The 13619-nt window shown below is 39.0% G+C and overlaps 1 protein-coding gene across 6 annotated transcripts in view; it reads left to right on the forward strand.

Annotated features, from left to right (window-relative positions):
- atp8a1 (ATPase phospholipid transporting 8A1) overlaps positions 1-13619 on the forward strand; it is a 347507-nt gene that overhangs the window by 292087 nt on the left and 41801 nt on the right. For all 6 annotated transcript variants that reach the window (XM_088627575.1, XM_088627593.1, XM_088627583.1 and 3 more), the window contains one exon: positions 6261-6371. In XM_088627575.1, coding sequence (XP_088483701.1) covers positions 6261-6371 — 111 coding nt within the window. The remainder of the gene's footprint in view (positions 1-6260; positions 6372-13619) is intronic.

Raw genomic sequence — 13619 nt, forward strand, 5'->3', positions numbered from 1 at the left:
AGCCAAGCGGGTGTTTTGGCCCTTAGGCATACTGTCCAAGGTTTCAAAATTATTTAAAAAAATCAAACATTTGTTGCACAAGAGAAAGGGGGTACCTTTTGAGAAGTCATATACTGCTTGAAAAGTAGCTGATTTTGTCAAACTTTAATTGAATTTAAAATGTGCAGTTCATAGCATCCTTTGCAATGACTGGATAACTAAATTGCTTTGTCATTCTGTCCCAGGGGGTGCTGGTGCCGTCTCCATCATATCTGATACTCCTCAGTACACTTAACTATATACATTTAATTAAAACTTCAATGGAAACATCATAATACATTTACAATTGATAGTGTTTTATTTAGAATTGATTTCATTTGCCATTGCACTTCAAAGTTTAATCACAAAGAAATAAAAATTGTTGTAAACTGCTCCAAAGCCTTCTTCAGACAAGAATGAGCGTGCAAATTCATTTGCAGCCTAAACAATTCAATTGCACCCCACACACCCTCCCCCCACAAAGTGGCGCTCAGTAACATAGCTGAAACTGACACGTCAAAATGTTTCCAAAGCAATTACAAGTGAATGAGTCAAAGAAATTGATGCAGATGTTTACAAACAAAGTGGAATACAGTACTACTACCAGCACTATAAATATATTATATTTAGATCCTTAAATTAATATCATTATTAATTTCTTTAGTTATATGATTCCATATTATTATTCCCTATCAAGTGCCTTTTAAAAAGTAAAACTTTTTTTACAACAATAGCGACAGCACATATTCATAGAAAAGGATAAAATATTATTGTTTTTATAAAGTATATCAATTTAATATGGTTAGAACTAGCACATCAAAACTTTTCCAAAATAACCACAGTAAGAGAAAGAGTTAAATACTTCGATACATGTTTATGAAGAAAGGGGAAAAGTGATGTGTATTTTTTTAACCTAAGACTCTACTACCTGCCATATACAGAATGTGTAATATTTTTATATTCCTAAATTAATATCGTTATAATGTTCAGAGACATTATGCTTCTGTTATTTTTATGTTTAGCTACCAAAATTTCCAATTAGTTGTAAAGGTCCATAGAAATATTCCATATTAAGTAGATTTTGAAGTAGAAACATGCACGGTAGAGAAATATTAAATGAAGCAGTTGTTTCACTAACATCTAACGTACCACAAGTGCCACCTATTGATCTTCTTTGGCCTGTGAATTACATAATGCAGTGCACTGCGTTACTTTTGAAGTATTTGGAAGAAATACAGCGCGATTTGAGCAGCTGCATCTGTATATCACTATTTAAGTCAATTTAAGGCTAGCTGTATGTTCTTAAGTGTTATTTAAAGTAATATATATTCTCTATGGCACAACAAGTGAGAGCTGTCATTGGGAGTGCAGTTCAAGTATTATATTCCATATATCTGCAGTTTAAATCTGAGATGTGTTATATCTTAAGTGTCTGTGATGCATGTGATTTGCACTTAACATTATTTTCAGTTTCACCTGCTTGAAAAATGAGAGATTGAACAAAGTGATAAAAAATATAAACTAATTTAACTAATGCTGGACCTGAGAGCCCCAGACTGGTACCAATTTATAGAGTTTAGCATTTTAATAGAGTAATTTGAGTGAAGTGTCTTACACAAAGGTACAGAAGCAGGACCCCAAGGATTTGAACCCCACGGCCCTAACCATATCCTGAGAAAAACTTTTCAAACTTGACCAAAAAGAAATGTGACAATGATGAGAGTGAAGAGTTTTACACAAAATGTTTCTTACATGAACTTCAACTAATATCCTAATTAGTGCTTCCTGGCTCTCAGTGTGCAATATTTTGTGCCAGTGTAATTAGTTGAAATTGCAAATAAAAACACAACACACAAGCCCTTAATCTCCACCACAACCACACCACGGTTCTGTTTGGCGTCCCTCGCCAAACCGAGCCCTTCGCTTGCAAATCCTGATGATACTCTTGCTAGGAGCCTCGTTGCTCCTAGCCACCAACACAGAGCCTCCCACTCCCACTCCACGATGGCTGCTGGCTTACTCACCACCAGTCAGCCCTTGGAGTTCCAGTCAGTCACCAGTCATCCCTTGGAGTGGCACCACCTCCCAATGTCACCAGGCTGGGTCTCACATATTAACTACATTCTCAGTCTCCAGCACACCCTCTCGTGCTGAATCTCGAAAAACTCTCTCTCATTAAACTCCACACACAACCTCTCTGGAGGCTCAGTCTGATACCCTAGGTTGTGTATTACAGCTGCTGGCACACCTCGAACCAGTCCCTAGCCACCACTGCGTCAATTCACATACAAAACAGCTGCTGGTACAGTTCAAACCCATGCCCTGCCACCACTGCTCTGCTGCACTTTGCATAAAAGCAGCTGCTGGTGCACATGGAACCCATACTCAGCCACTACTGCTTCACTTAACACAAGTTACAGTTTTATGCCTACATTTGGGCACCCATGGCCAAATTATGTGTTTTGTTGATTTTCGAAGTGAAAAGAAGTTAACACAACCTCTGCAGCAACTAAAGTTAAACTTGACATATTTCTGCAAATATTAATGCACAGTTACTATTTATTTGCAAAATTTAACATATTGAAAAAAATAAAACAGTAAATGTGCCATGTGCAAAAGTTTAGGCACCTTTCCAGTTGATCCACTAGTGTTATTTTTTTGTAAGGTCTCAGAAGTTAATTGACTCGTTAAGACTTAATCTAAGTCACGTGATGACAATTCCAGAGCTTTATAAATTCTCTTGACTCTTCGAACCTCTTAGGGTGTTGTGCTTACACTCAACAACCACGGGCTCCACTAAGCAGCTGACTAAGGATAAGTAAATAAAGATAATTGACTCTTACAAATCAGGGGAAGGCTGTAAAATGATATCTAAATGCTTCCTGCTTACAATTTCCACTGTCCGAAATGTCATTAAGAAATGGAAGTTAAAGGGAACTGTTGAAGTCAAGACAAGATCTGGAAAACCAAGAAAAAGCTCAGATAGAACTGCTTGTAGAGTGGTCAGCAATGCAAAGCAAAATCCCCACATCACTGCAAAGGACCTGCAGGAAGGTGTAGCTGGCACAGGAGTAGTGGTGCACTGGTCTACTGTGCAGCATTGCTTGCACAAACATGATCTGCATGGAAGAGTCATCAGAAGGAAACCTTACCTGCGATCTCATCACAAAAGTCAACGTCTGAAGTATGCAACACAACACTTAGATAAGCCAGCAACGTTTTGGAACCAAGTGCTGTGGTCTGATGAAGTAAAAATTGAACTCTTTGGCTACAATCACCAAAGGTACGTTTGGAGAAAAAAAGTAGAAGCATTATGCTTTGGGGCTGTATGGCAGCCAGTGGCACAGGAAATGTTGTGCGGGTAGAAGGAAGAATGCATTCTACTAAGTATCAACAAATCCTGGAAGCTAATTTCCCACAGTCACTGAAGAACGTGAAGCTGAAATGAGGTTAGATATTACAGCAATACAATGGTCCAAAACATACCTCAAAATCAACCATGAACTACTTCAACGAAAGATTAAGGTTTTGGAATGGCCTTCAGTCCCCAGACGTGAATATTATTGAAAATCCGTGGGTAGATCTCAAACATGCATTGCCTGCAATACGACCTAAGAATATTTCTGAACTAGAAGCGTTCTGCAATAAAGAGTGGGAAAAAAATCCTAAAGCAAGAATAGAAAGGCTGTTAGCAAACGTTAGAAACGTTTGATTTCTGCCAAAGGGGGTGTTACTAAGTACTGACTCATAGGGTGCCCAAACGTTTTCACATGCCACATTTACTGTTTTATTTTTTTCAATCTGTTAAATTCAGCAAATAAGTAGTAACTACACATTAAAATTTTCAGAAATATGTCAAGTTTAGGTTAACTTCTTTTCACTTAGAAAGTCAACAATTTGGCTAGTGGTGTCCAAACTTTTGCATACAGCTGTACATTTGGAGCATCTAACGACTCCATGACATGCATTTGAAGAATGGTTCCTCCAGTACACCCCTGCGCTCTGGACAACTCATCGCCAGAGGCCAATAGTCAGACAGACCTTTTCTTCTGATGCTCAGATTCTCTCACACTGGCTGCATAGGTGGCGCCCTCACCTGTCACCACCACATACTCACTGCCAGAGGTTTGAAACCAGACAGATCCTAACTTCTCCCACGATACAACATATTACCAGGGGGAGGCTCCCTCTACTGCCCCTCACATTCTGGCCCAGTCCACACCAAGTCAAAACTATTACTCACATTAACACAATAAGATCTCATACAGAGACCCTCAGACAGCCCTGCCTTCACAACCTAGCAGGGTGGTATTTCTTTAAAACTCATATATTTATGTTCCTCACTAATCCATAATCTGCATCCCCTGCATCAGCAGCACCTCACACCCTCTGTTGTCCTGCTACAGAATATCTGCATATGTGAGACCTGATCTCCCGCGTCTGGTCTCTTCTGCAGCTAATACAGAACTGAGGTCCTGCTTGATCTCTCTCTCTCTCAGGGAAGTATTTGGAGTCCTCTTAAACCATTCCCACAGCTGAGGTTTATTAACATTCACTGTTCTCAGCTGTGGTTACGGAGCAGCGAGGTGTTATCAATCAAGAGCTCCCTCTCTACACTGAACACACCTCACATGAAATCACAATATGGATATCCAGCTCAACCAGAAAAAGAAAAACATTTTTATGTCTAAAACGCAACTATGTGAGGTTTTACCAATTTCAAATGTGTCCATGTAACAAAGAAGTGTTTAATCTCCATACATATTTACACATTGATGCTTCAAATACACAGTATCATTTTATATTCTAGATCAAACCAAGGATAACTTTTTTGCTTGATTCTCATCATTTTAAAGCCTGAACATATTTAGACTTCCCAACTTGAGATTCTTCTGCCTAAAGATGGTAAAAATTATGCAAATTTAAATTTTAGAGGAGGTTAATGACAACTAAGGCAATTTGATATCAAAGATGTTGTACAAAGTTTGGAAGACAGTTTTCATAGTAATATTAATGTTTTAGAAACCAGGTTATCTACAGGTTAAAGGGTTGGGCCTGTATTAAAACCTAAATGTTCAAACTGAAAACTTCTAAGGGTAAAATAAGTCACTCTTAATATCAACGAAAACTAAACTGAAATCCTGAAGTTTGGTGATTGCATGCATATTCAGACCTGTGAACTATTTGTTAGAAATACCTTTGGTTCACCTTTGGCACCAAGTCACAAGACCTTTTGGCTCTATCATCTTTGCACACCACCCTGGTGCAATTTTTACCCATTTTTCTTGGCGGATTTGGTCAAGCTCTCTCAGGTTTGGTTATAATAACAATAATAATTGCTTACACTTATATAGCGCTTTTCTGGACACTCCACTCAAAGCGCTTTACAGGTAATGGGGACTCCCCTCCACCACCACCAATGTGCAGCATCCACCTGGATGATGCGACGGCAGCCATAATGCACCAGAACGCTCACCACACATCAGCTATCAGTGGGGAGGAAAGCAGACTAATGAAGCCAATTGACCCATTAAGTCTCTGAAATGTTCTTATACACTTCTGTTGATCTGCACATTTATGCAACATTCTGAGTTGTTTTGAAAGTTCCTTGGTCTTCGTGGTTGAATCTTCACTACCTGAGTGAGAAACCTTACAAAGACAGGTGTTTTTATTCTGAAACCATGAGAATAACCATTATTGCACTTAGACAGAGGTCACTCAACTAAATTTGTGACTCATTAAGATTATTTTCTGCATCTAGATTAATTTAGGTTTTTACAGGAATGGATTTGGGTACTTTTGCAATTATGACTTTTCCATTTTTCTGTCATATTAAGTATCAATTTTTTTTATTTTGTACATTAATTGCTTCTTCAAAGTGTTGTGAATGCAAGTTCTAAAGTAACAAAATGTAAAAAATGAGCAAACGGTCAAATAACTTTTTCAAGGCACCATATTTTATTTATAACACTGAAGAACAGTCTTATGTTTCACTGAAAAGAAAGATAATTACATTAACCTAAATGCTAAATTACTTACAAAACACACTTAAAAAATCTCAGGATTGTTCTAAAACCTCATGGTTCCTGCTGTTCCTTTCAGTGTTCTACAGATGTTCTTCAGCCCTTCACTTGTTAATAAACTTGTTTTATCAGCTTAAAGGACAGATAGCGTTAGACAGATATTGTACTTCATTCAGTATTGAGTTATATCCTGTAATATTTTTCTTCTGTCTTTTTCAGTTCAAGTATTTGAAGAACCTCCTGCTTGTTCATGGTGCATGGAACTATAATAGAGTGGCCAAATGCATTCTCTACTGTTTTTACAAAAATATTGTCTTGTACATAATTGAGGTAAGGCAATTCACTGACTCTCATTTCTTTGTTTATATGGTATGCTCTGTTGTCTATATTGCTGAAAGGAAAAATCGTGTTGAAGGCTTTTCAGAAAATCATATCTTCAACCTTACGAGCCTCGTTAATGAAAGTGTGATAGTAAGATAAAATGAAAATTTTTGTGGTACAATAATAAGAAGAAGAAAATATGGAAACAAAAAAAACATTTACACAAAACAGAACGATGCTAGTTTTGTTTTTTTTTGTTTTGTATTTTAATGGATCTTAATTTGGAAATAGATGCGCTGATTAATTATATAAATGGTCTTGTATAGAGTACAAATATTTATACTGAATGTAACAGCATTATTCATTATTAGGTGTGCTTCGAAAAGAGAAGATTGCATTCTGATATTAATTGGGGTTCATCATGATCTTGTAATTTTCATCATGATAATACATCTTTTAGATTTTTGAAGCAATACACATCATCCAATTGTTTTCATTCCATTGGAGATATGAATAAATCTGGAGGGTACTGTACTTCAGAAATACAGAGTAACAAGAGGTATATCAATGTCATTTCTAATAATCCTGTCATGTATCACTTGATTTGTGTCACTTGTGTACGAAATATGACCTTCCTAATCTTTTGTATGTTTTTCTACTTGACTTCTGAACTTTACCAAAATTCCTTTCTGTCCAGATTCATTCATTATATAATTTAGATACTGCCTTTATTATCTTCTGATGTTTACTTTCTTCAGCAGCTGTACTGCAAAGTAGAAAGTAGGAGATTATTAATGCCTGATTGCTTGGGTTTAACCACCAGTGATATTTTGTCATTTGAGCCATCAAAACTTCAGCTTATACTTTATTACAGCCCCTCTCTGTATTATCTGAGTAGCAGCATAACTCAACCATGTAATAAGAAATTACAATTTAAGGTTGTTTAGATCTTTTGATACACGGACACTATCTCTATAAAGGTTTCAGAGGTTGAGTAACCTGTTCATTATTGTTGTTACCATATTTGCATCAGTCTTTGCAGGTGAGATTAAGAGCTGCTTTTTGAGCTCTTAAAAGACAAGATAAATTTGGGGAGGAAGATCATAGTCTCAGTTTTGTCTGTATGATTGCAGAAAGAAGTCATCCATATGGCAGTTCAGATCCTTAATACAGTGAAGGATATATATAAGTATGGTATATACTATATCCGTAAGGATAATATGAAAAGAGTTAGGTTGATGGACTTGATTTTTGTATTCTCTTAAGCAGCTGCTGGACTTTATATTGATTTCTAAAACAGTAGTTAGTTTACATTTGACAATCAATTGAAACATCTGTGATTTCTGGCACATAATATGCACATTGCTTACTGTATATGAGGTTCATTTATAAAAAACAAAACATTCTTCACTTAATTAAAATTGTATGCTTCTGCATTTCCTTCTGTATTCTCTACTGTTTAATACTATAACTACCCAAAGAGAAAGCCTTTTTTGTTTTCTTTTGTGTCTTCATTCTTTTCTTTATAGCTTTAGGTTCAAGTTCAAGTTTATTGTCATTACACTCATATACATGGTTTATGGTATAACGAAATGCTATTTAGCTAGCTCTCGGACATAAGTAGTACAAAGAGAAAAAAAACACAACAACAACAATACAATTGTGTAGCAAAAGAAAGACAGAGACAACAGGCAATGTGCAAAAAACAACAACAGGCAATGTGCAAAAAACAACAACAGGCAACAATTTCTGTAGTGCATCTGTAAAAGGTAGTGAGGATCTGGGGACATATCTTGGCTTTCTTCAACCGTCTTAGGAAGTACAGGAGCTGTTGCGCTTTCTTGATCAGATAGGTGGTGTTGAGAGACCATGTGAGGTCCTCGGTGATATGGACACCAAGGAATTTAAAGTTACTGACCCTTTCCACTTCAGTCCTGTTGATGTGGATAGGGGCATGTCCGGTTTGCAGTTTCCTGAAATCAACGATCAGCTCCTTGGTTTTGCTGACGTTGAGGGTGAGGTTGTTGTCATCACACCATGTTGTAAGGAGATTGACCTCCTCCCTGTAGGCCCTCTCATCATTGTCTGTGATCAGACCTACAACTGTGGTGTCATCGGCAAACTTGATGATGGAGTTGGTGTTGTGTTTGGCCTTACAGTCGTGGGTATAGAGGGAGTAGAGCAATGGACTAAGCACACACCCCTGGGGGACCCCAGTGTTCAGAGTTAGTGTGCCGGAGGTGTGGTTTCCAAGCCTGACAGCCTGACAGGTCTGCCTGTCAGAAAGTCTCGAATCCAGTTGCAGAAGGTGGTGTTGAGACCCAGTGCACTGAGTTTCTTGACTTGTTTCTCTGGGATGATAGTGTTAAAAGCTGAGCTGAAGTCGATGAATAGTAGTCTTGTGTATGTGTTCTTTTTGTCCAGATGGGATAGGGCCGTGTGTGTGGCAATGGAGATTGCGTCATCTGTGGATCTGTTGGACCGGTAGGCAAACTGGTATGGGTCCACTGTGTTTGGGATGGTGTCCTTAATGTGCTTCATGACCAGCCTCTCGAAGCACTTCATGATGACAGGTGTTAGTGCCACTGGTCGGTAGTCATTAAGACATGTCACTGTGGTTTTCTTTGGTATTGGGATGATGGTGGTTGTCTTGAAGCAGGTGGGGACTACGGCTTGGGCCAGAGACATGTTGAAAATGTCTGTGAATACACCCGCCAGTTGATTGGCGCAGGCTCTGAGGACGCGACTGGGTATGCAGTCGGGTCCTGCAGCCTTGCGTGTGTTCACTTTTAGCAGAGATCTCCTCACCTCATCTGCAGACAGTGAGAGCAGCTGGTCAGCTGCAGAGGGTGCAGTTCTGATGACTGGTTCTGTGTTGTTGGCTTCAAACCGAGCATAGAAGGTGTTGAGCTCTTTAGGCAGGGAGGCATCATGGGCAGATGCACAGATGTTCTTCCTCTTGTAGTCTGTGAGGGCCTGTATACCTTGCCACATGCGCCTTGGGTCATTAGTGGTGAAGTGTTCCTCTAATTCCTGTTTGAGCGTGTTTTTTGCATGTTTAATACCATTGTTAAGATTGATCCTGGCTGACCTTAGTTCTGATTTATTGCCCGATTTGAATGCTGCATCCCTTGCTTTGATTAGGGTGCGAACCTCACTGCTCACCCATGGTTTCTGGTTAGGAAAGGTTCTTATTTCTTTTGTGAGAGTGACATCGTCAGGGCATTTCCTGATGTAGCTAGTGACTGACGATGCATATTCCTGTATGTCGGTGTATGATCCCTGTGTGGCTGCCTCTTTAAACACATTCCAGTCAGTGCATTCAAAACAGTCCTGCAGGACCGATTCAGCTCCTTCAGGCCACACTTTCACTGTCCGGAGCGCTGGTTTCACGCGCCTGTGCAGCTGTCCGTATGCCGGGAAGAGAAACAGAGTGATGTGGTCTGAGTTTCCACAGTGGGGGAGGGGTACTGCCTTGTAAGCATTCTGAATCTTGGTGTAAACATGGTCCAGAGTGTTTTCTCCTCTCGTTGGGAAGGAGACATGCTGATGGTATTTTGGGAGAACGGATTTGAGATTTGTTTGATTGAAGTCACCCGCGATGATAAAGGTTGCGTCGGGATGTGCAGATTCCTGTTTGTTTATTGCAGTGTGCAGTACCTCTAGCGCTTCTTTGCCATTAGCGTCAGGGGGGATGTAGACGGCGGTGATAATAACAGTTGTAAATTCCCTCGGCAGATAGAAGGGGCAGCACTTGATCATTAAAAATTCCAGAGCAGGTGAGCAGTGTTTCATGATGGTAGATACATTGTTGCACCACGCGTTGTTAATAAAAATGCACACTACCCCACCCCTGGTTTTACCGGATTCTGTAGTTCTGTCCACGCGGAAGGCAGAAAATCCGTCTAGGTGTATTGCCAAGTCCGTAATACTGTCTGTTAGCCATGTTTCAGTGAAAATAAAAGCGCGGCATTCTTTAATTTTTCGTTGTGTGGAGAGTCTCAGTCTGAGATCATCGAATTTGTTGTCGAGGGATCGGACATTGGTGAGTAAAATGGTTGGTAAAGGATGCTTGTTCTGTTCGGTCTTTAGTCTTGTTTGTAGCCCAGCTCGCTTACCGTGTTTCCGTTTTCGTTCACATAGTTTGCGACGCTTCCTGGCTTGGTTACCTTGTTCAGGTGATATCGTGGTTTCCAGGCCTTGTCGGAGAAGTCCGTGCGAGCTGATGCAGTCCAGATCTTCCAGACTAAGTGATAGTCCTGCGGATCTTGTTCCTATGTCTAAAAGTGTTTGTACGTGAACATTGTGGAGAGGGAAACTGAGGACTAAGAACTGTAACAAAGAAAGAACTAAGAAAAAAAAAACAATGATAAAGATCCGTTTAAGAGAGCTCGCTGGGCTGCTGCCTGCGTGGGCGCCGCCATTTCATCAGGTGTAGCCAATACTAGGCAAGTATGTGTATACTTGGCTTATACAACAGTGGGTTCTGTTTTTCTTGTGGGCTACAGTGATCTGTAAGGTGATGGTGTTCCAAAGACAGTGGAATACAAAGATATATCAATCCTTTGTTCTATTGATCCTTTGTTACTTTTTTAAATCAATTTCCCTGTAGAAGCAGAAAGAAGACATTAGGCATTTTTCCTTTGCTTGTAATGTATCTAGTACCCATATTGCAGGCCGTGACATTCACGACATTTGCAGTCTCTGGGGAATATTAAAATCGGCAACTTTTTTACTAATAGGATTGCTTTAATAGGTATTTCTGGTTGCAATTCAGTCAGCACAATGCAGAAGGTAATTTTTCATTAGACACTTTATCCTGGTAAGTCATAGTTAATATTGTTTTTCATAAGCAATTCCAAAACAGGAAGGACAACCTAAAATTGAAGGCATTGAAAAGAATAACTACAGTTGCATTTGAATTTGATAAAATTACTAAAATTAAATAGGTCATAGGTATGCTGTTTATCTTTTGGAGTATTTCCGCAATAAAGGGATCTCAATAAATGTCACTTCTAGTCTGTTTATAAATTATACAGTGCCTTGCAAAAGTATTCAGTCTCTTTCCATTTTCTTCATTAAAAAAATTCAAATAAATACTTTTAATCAAAACTCAAATTCTGAAACCAATTTGTTAGTTAAAAATGTGTTGTATATATTTTTCATATTTTTATGAGTACGAAGTTTACAAAGAAAAATTAAAAATAAAGTATGTTGATTGCATAAGCATTCTCACCCTTTACAGTACTATGGTAAATCTAAATTAGTTGAGGAACACAAAATTAAAAGTCCTACAATTATTTTAATTGTTTGGGTGCAATAACAGTTGTTCATATGATTTCAGAATAAATATACCTGTGTCTGTAAGGTCCCTCGGTGAGGTAGTAATTTTTAAGTAAAGATTCAATTACAAATTTTCACGTATTTTAGTTTTTAAACATATTTAAGTTTTTGATTTTTCTTTGCGGACAGCATTGTGGTGTAGTGTTTAGTATTGCTGCCTCACAGCACTGGGACACTGGGACCTAATTGCTCAATTCTGGACCTGGGGAGATCTGTGTGGAGTTTGTATGTTCTCCCCAAGTTTGCTTGTGTTTCCACTGGAAGCTCCAGTTTCCTCCCACAAAACTTCATTTCCAGTTAAAAAATATAACAGTAGGCTAATTGGCTTCTGTGTTTCACAGGAGCCGGTCCTGACTCCTGTGTAGTGCGTATTTAGGACCCTATGCAGACGGTATAATCCGGAGAAGGACAATAGGAAAAAACACAGAGAGGAATGGATGGGAGGACAGACAGGGGGTGGTGCAGATGGTGATCGAGCGCAGGCAAACAAGTCCAGTGGGAGTCCAAAAGGGAAAAACAGAGCACAGTCCAAAGTCCAGGTAGCCAGGAGATCAATCCAAGACAAACAGTTAAAAACAGGAACCGGGTCAGAACCAGAAAAGGAACAGGGAAGATAAAAACACGATGATGAGGCCAGGCGCTCCGAGCCCTGGACCCAGATAGCCAATAAGCCGTGATGAAGCCTATGCTGTTGGGTCTCTCCTGGTCCTGCTGGTAGGCGGGCTTCCGGGCATCCATCTTCCAATGCTGAGCGCAGAGCTCGGAGGCATGTAACTTATATAGTGACGGGTTAAACAGGAGACAGGTGCATGTAATAATGAAACTCATAATAAAAAGTTGGAGCACCCTCTAAAGGGGGGATGATGACCGTGACACTGTGTAAGTCTGTATGTCTGTGTTTGTTTCTGTCTGTGCCCTTAGATGGACTGTCATCCTGAGTGTACCCTGTCTTGTGTCTATTGCTTGCAGTTACACTGAATTGGAAGAAAATGGATGGATAGATGGATTTTTCTTTGCAGTTCTTACTGACATTGAACTTGTTTCACCCATAGGAGTGTTCAATTTGAGCATTGAAATTTTGATTAAAAATCTTAACTTTACAAAATGTGTATACATAAAAATGGGACATCATCAGAAGAGTGTGAATACTTTTGCAAGCACTGTACAGTATATGGCATATACAAACCCTATAAGAGCATGTACAGTATACAGTATACAGACAAACCCTTAAGATCATGTCTTGACATTATTTAAAGTGTATGAAGAGGCTGTAATGACATCAAACTGACCTGTAAATATTAATTAACCCATTGAACACACTTACCACAGTAATAAACTGTTTTTTACCTAAACATTCGTAATACTTTTTAGTCCCGTAATGCTGTACATATAGAAACACTTAAAAAAAGCTTGACTAGTCTTGTAAAATAGTCTTGTGTCTTGTCCAGTTTACTAGTTTAAGATGCAGACCTAGGAAACCTGCAAGCTCACCCAGCACATTGTTGTGATTGACAAGTGGCATTTATGAGCTAATTACACAAGGGCTTTAATAATCACAAGAAAAAGGAAAATAAAGGCTAAAATAGCCAACTGGTGCTGGTGAGGGCATTGCAAAGGCTTGGTGATCATTGTAGTATTTTCCTTCTCTGTTTTTTGATTGAAGCATTTGATGGCATTTGCATTTTATACAAGATAAAGGGACAAAGCTCTGCCTATAACAAGGACAAATGTCAATCTTTGGTTCCCTGCTTTGGCTCAGTTGCTGATCAGGCGTGGGAGCAGAGAAATGATTAATTTTTCATAAGCTGATAAATATGCAGAGCTATGGTAAGAGGCAAGCACTTTTCTCATGTAACCCCACCTTTGCCTGCATAAAAAATGAAGCCACTCAATTTTGTATATATTCCTTCATTC

The sequence above is a fragment of the Lepisosteus platostomus genome, chromosome 1 (genome assembly GCF_059453375.1).
Source record: "Lepisosteus platostomus isolate fLepPlt1 chromosome 1, fLepPlt1.hap1, whole genome shotgun sequence".
NCBI classification, from domain to species: domain Eukaryota; kingdom Metazoa; phylum Chordata; class Actinopteri; order Semionotiformes; family Lepisosteidae; genus Lepisosteus; species Lepisosteus platostomus.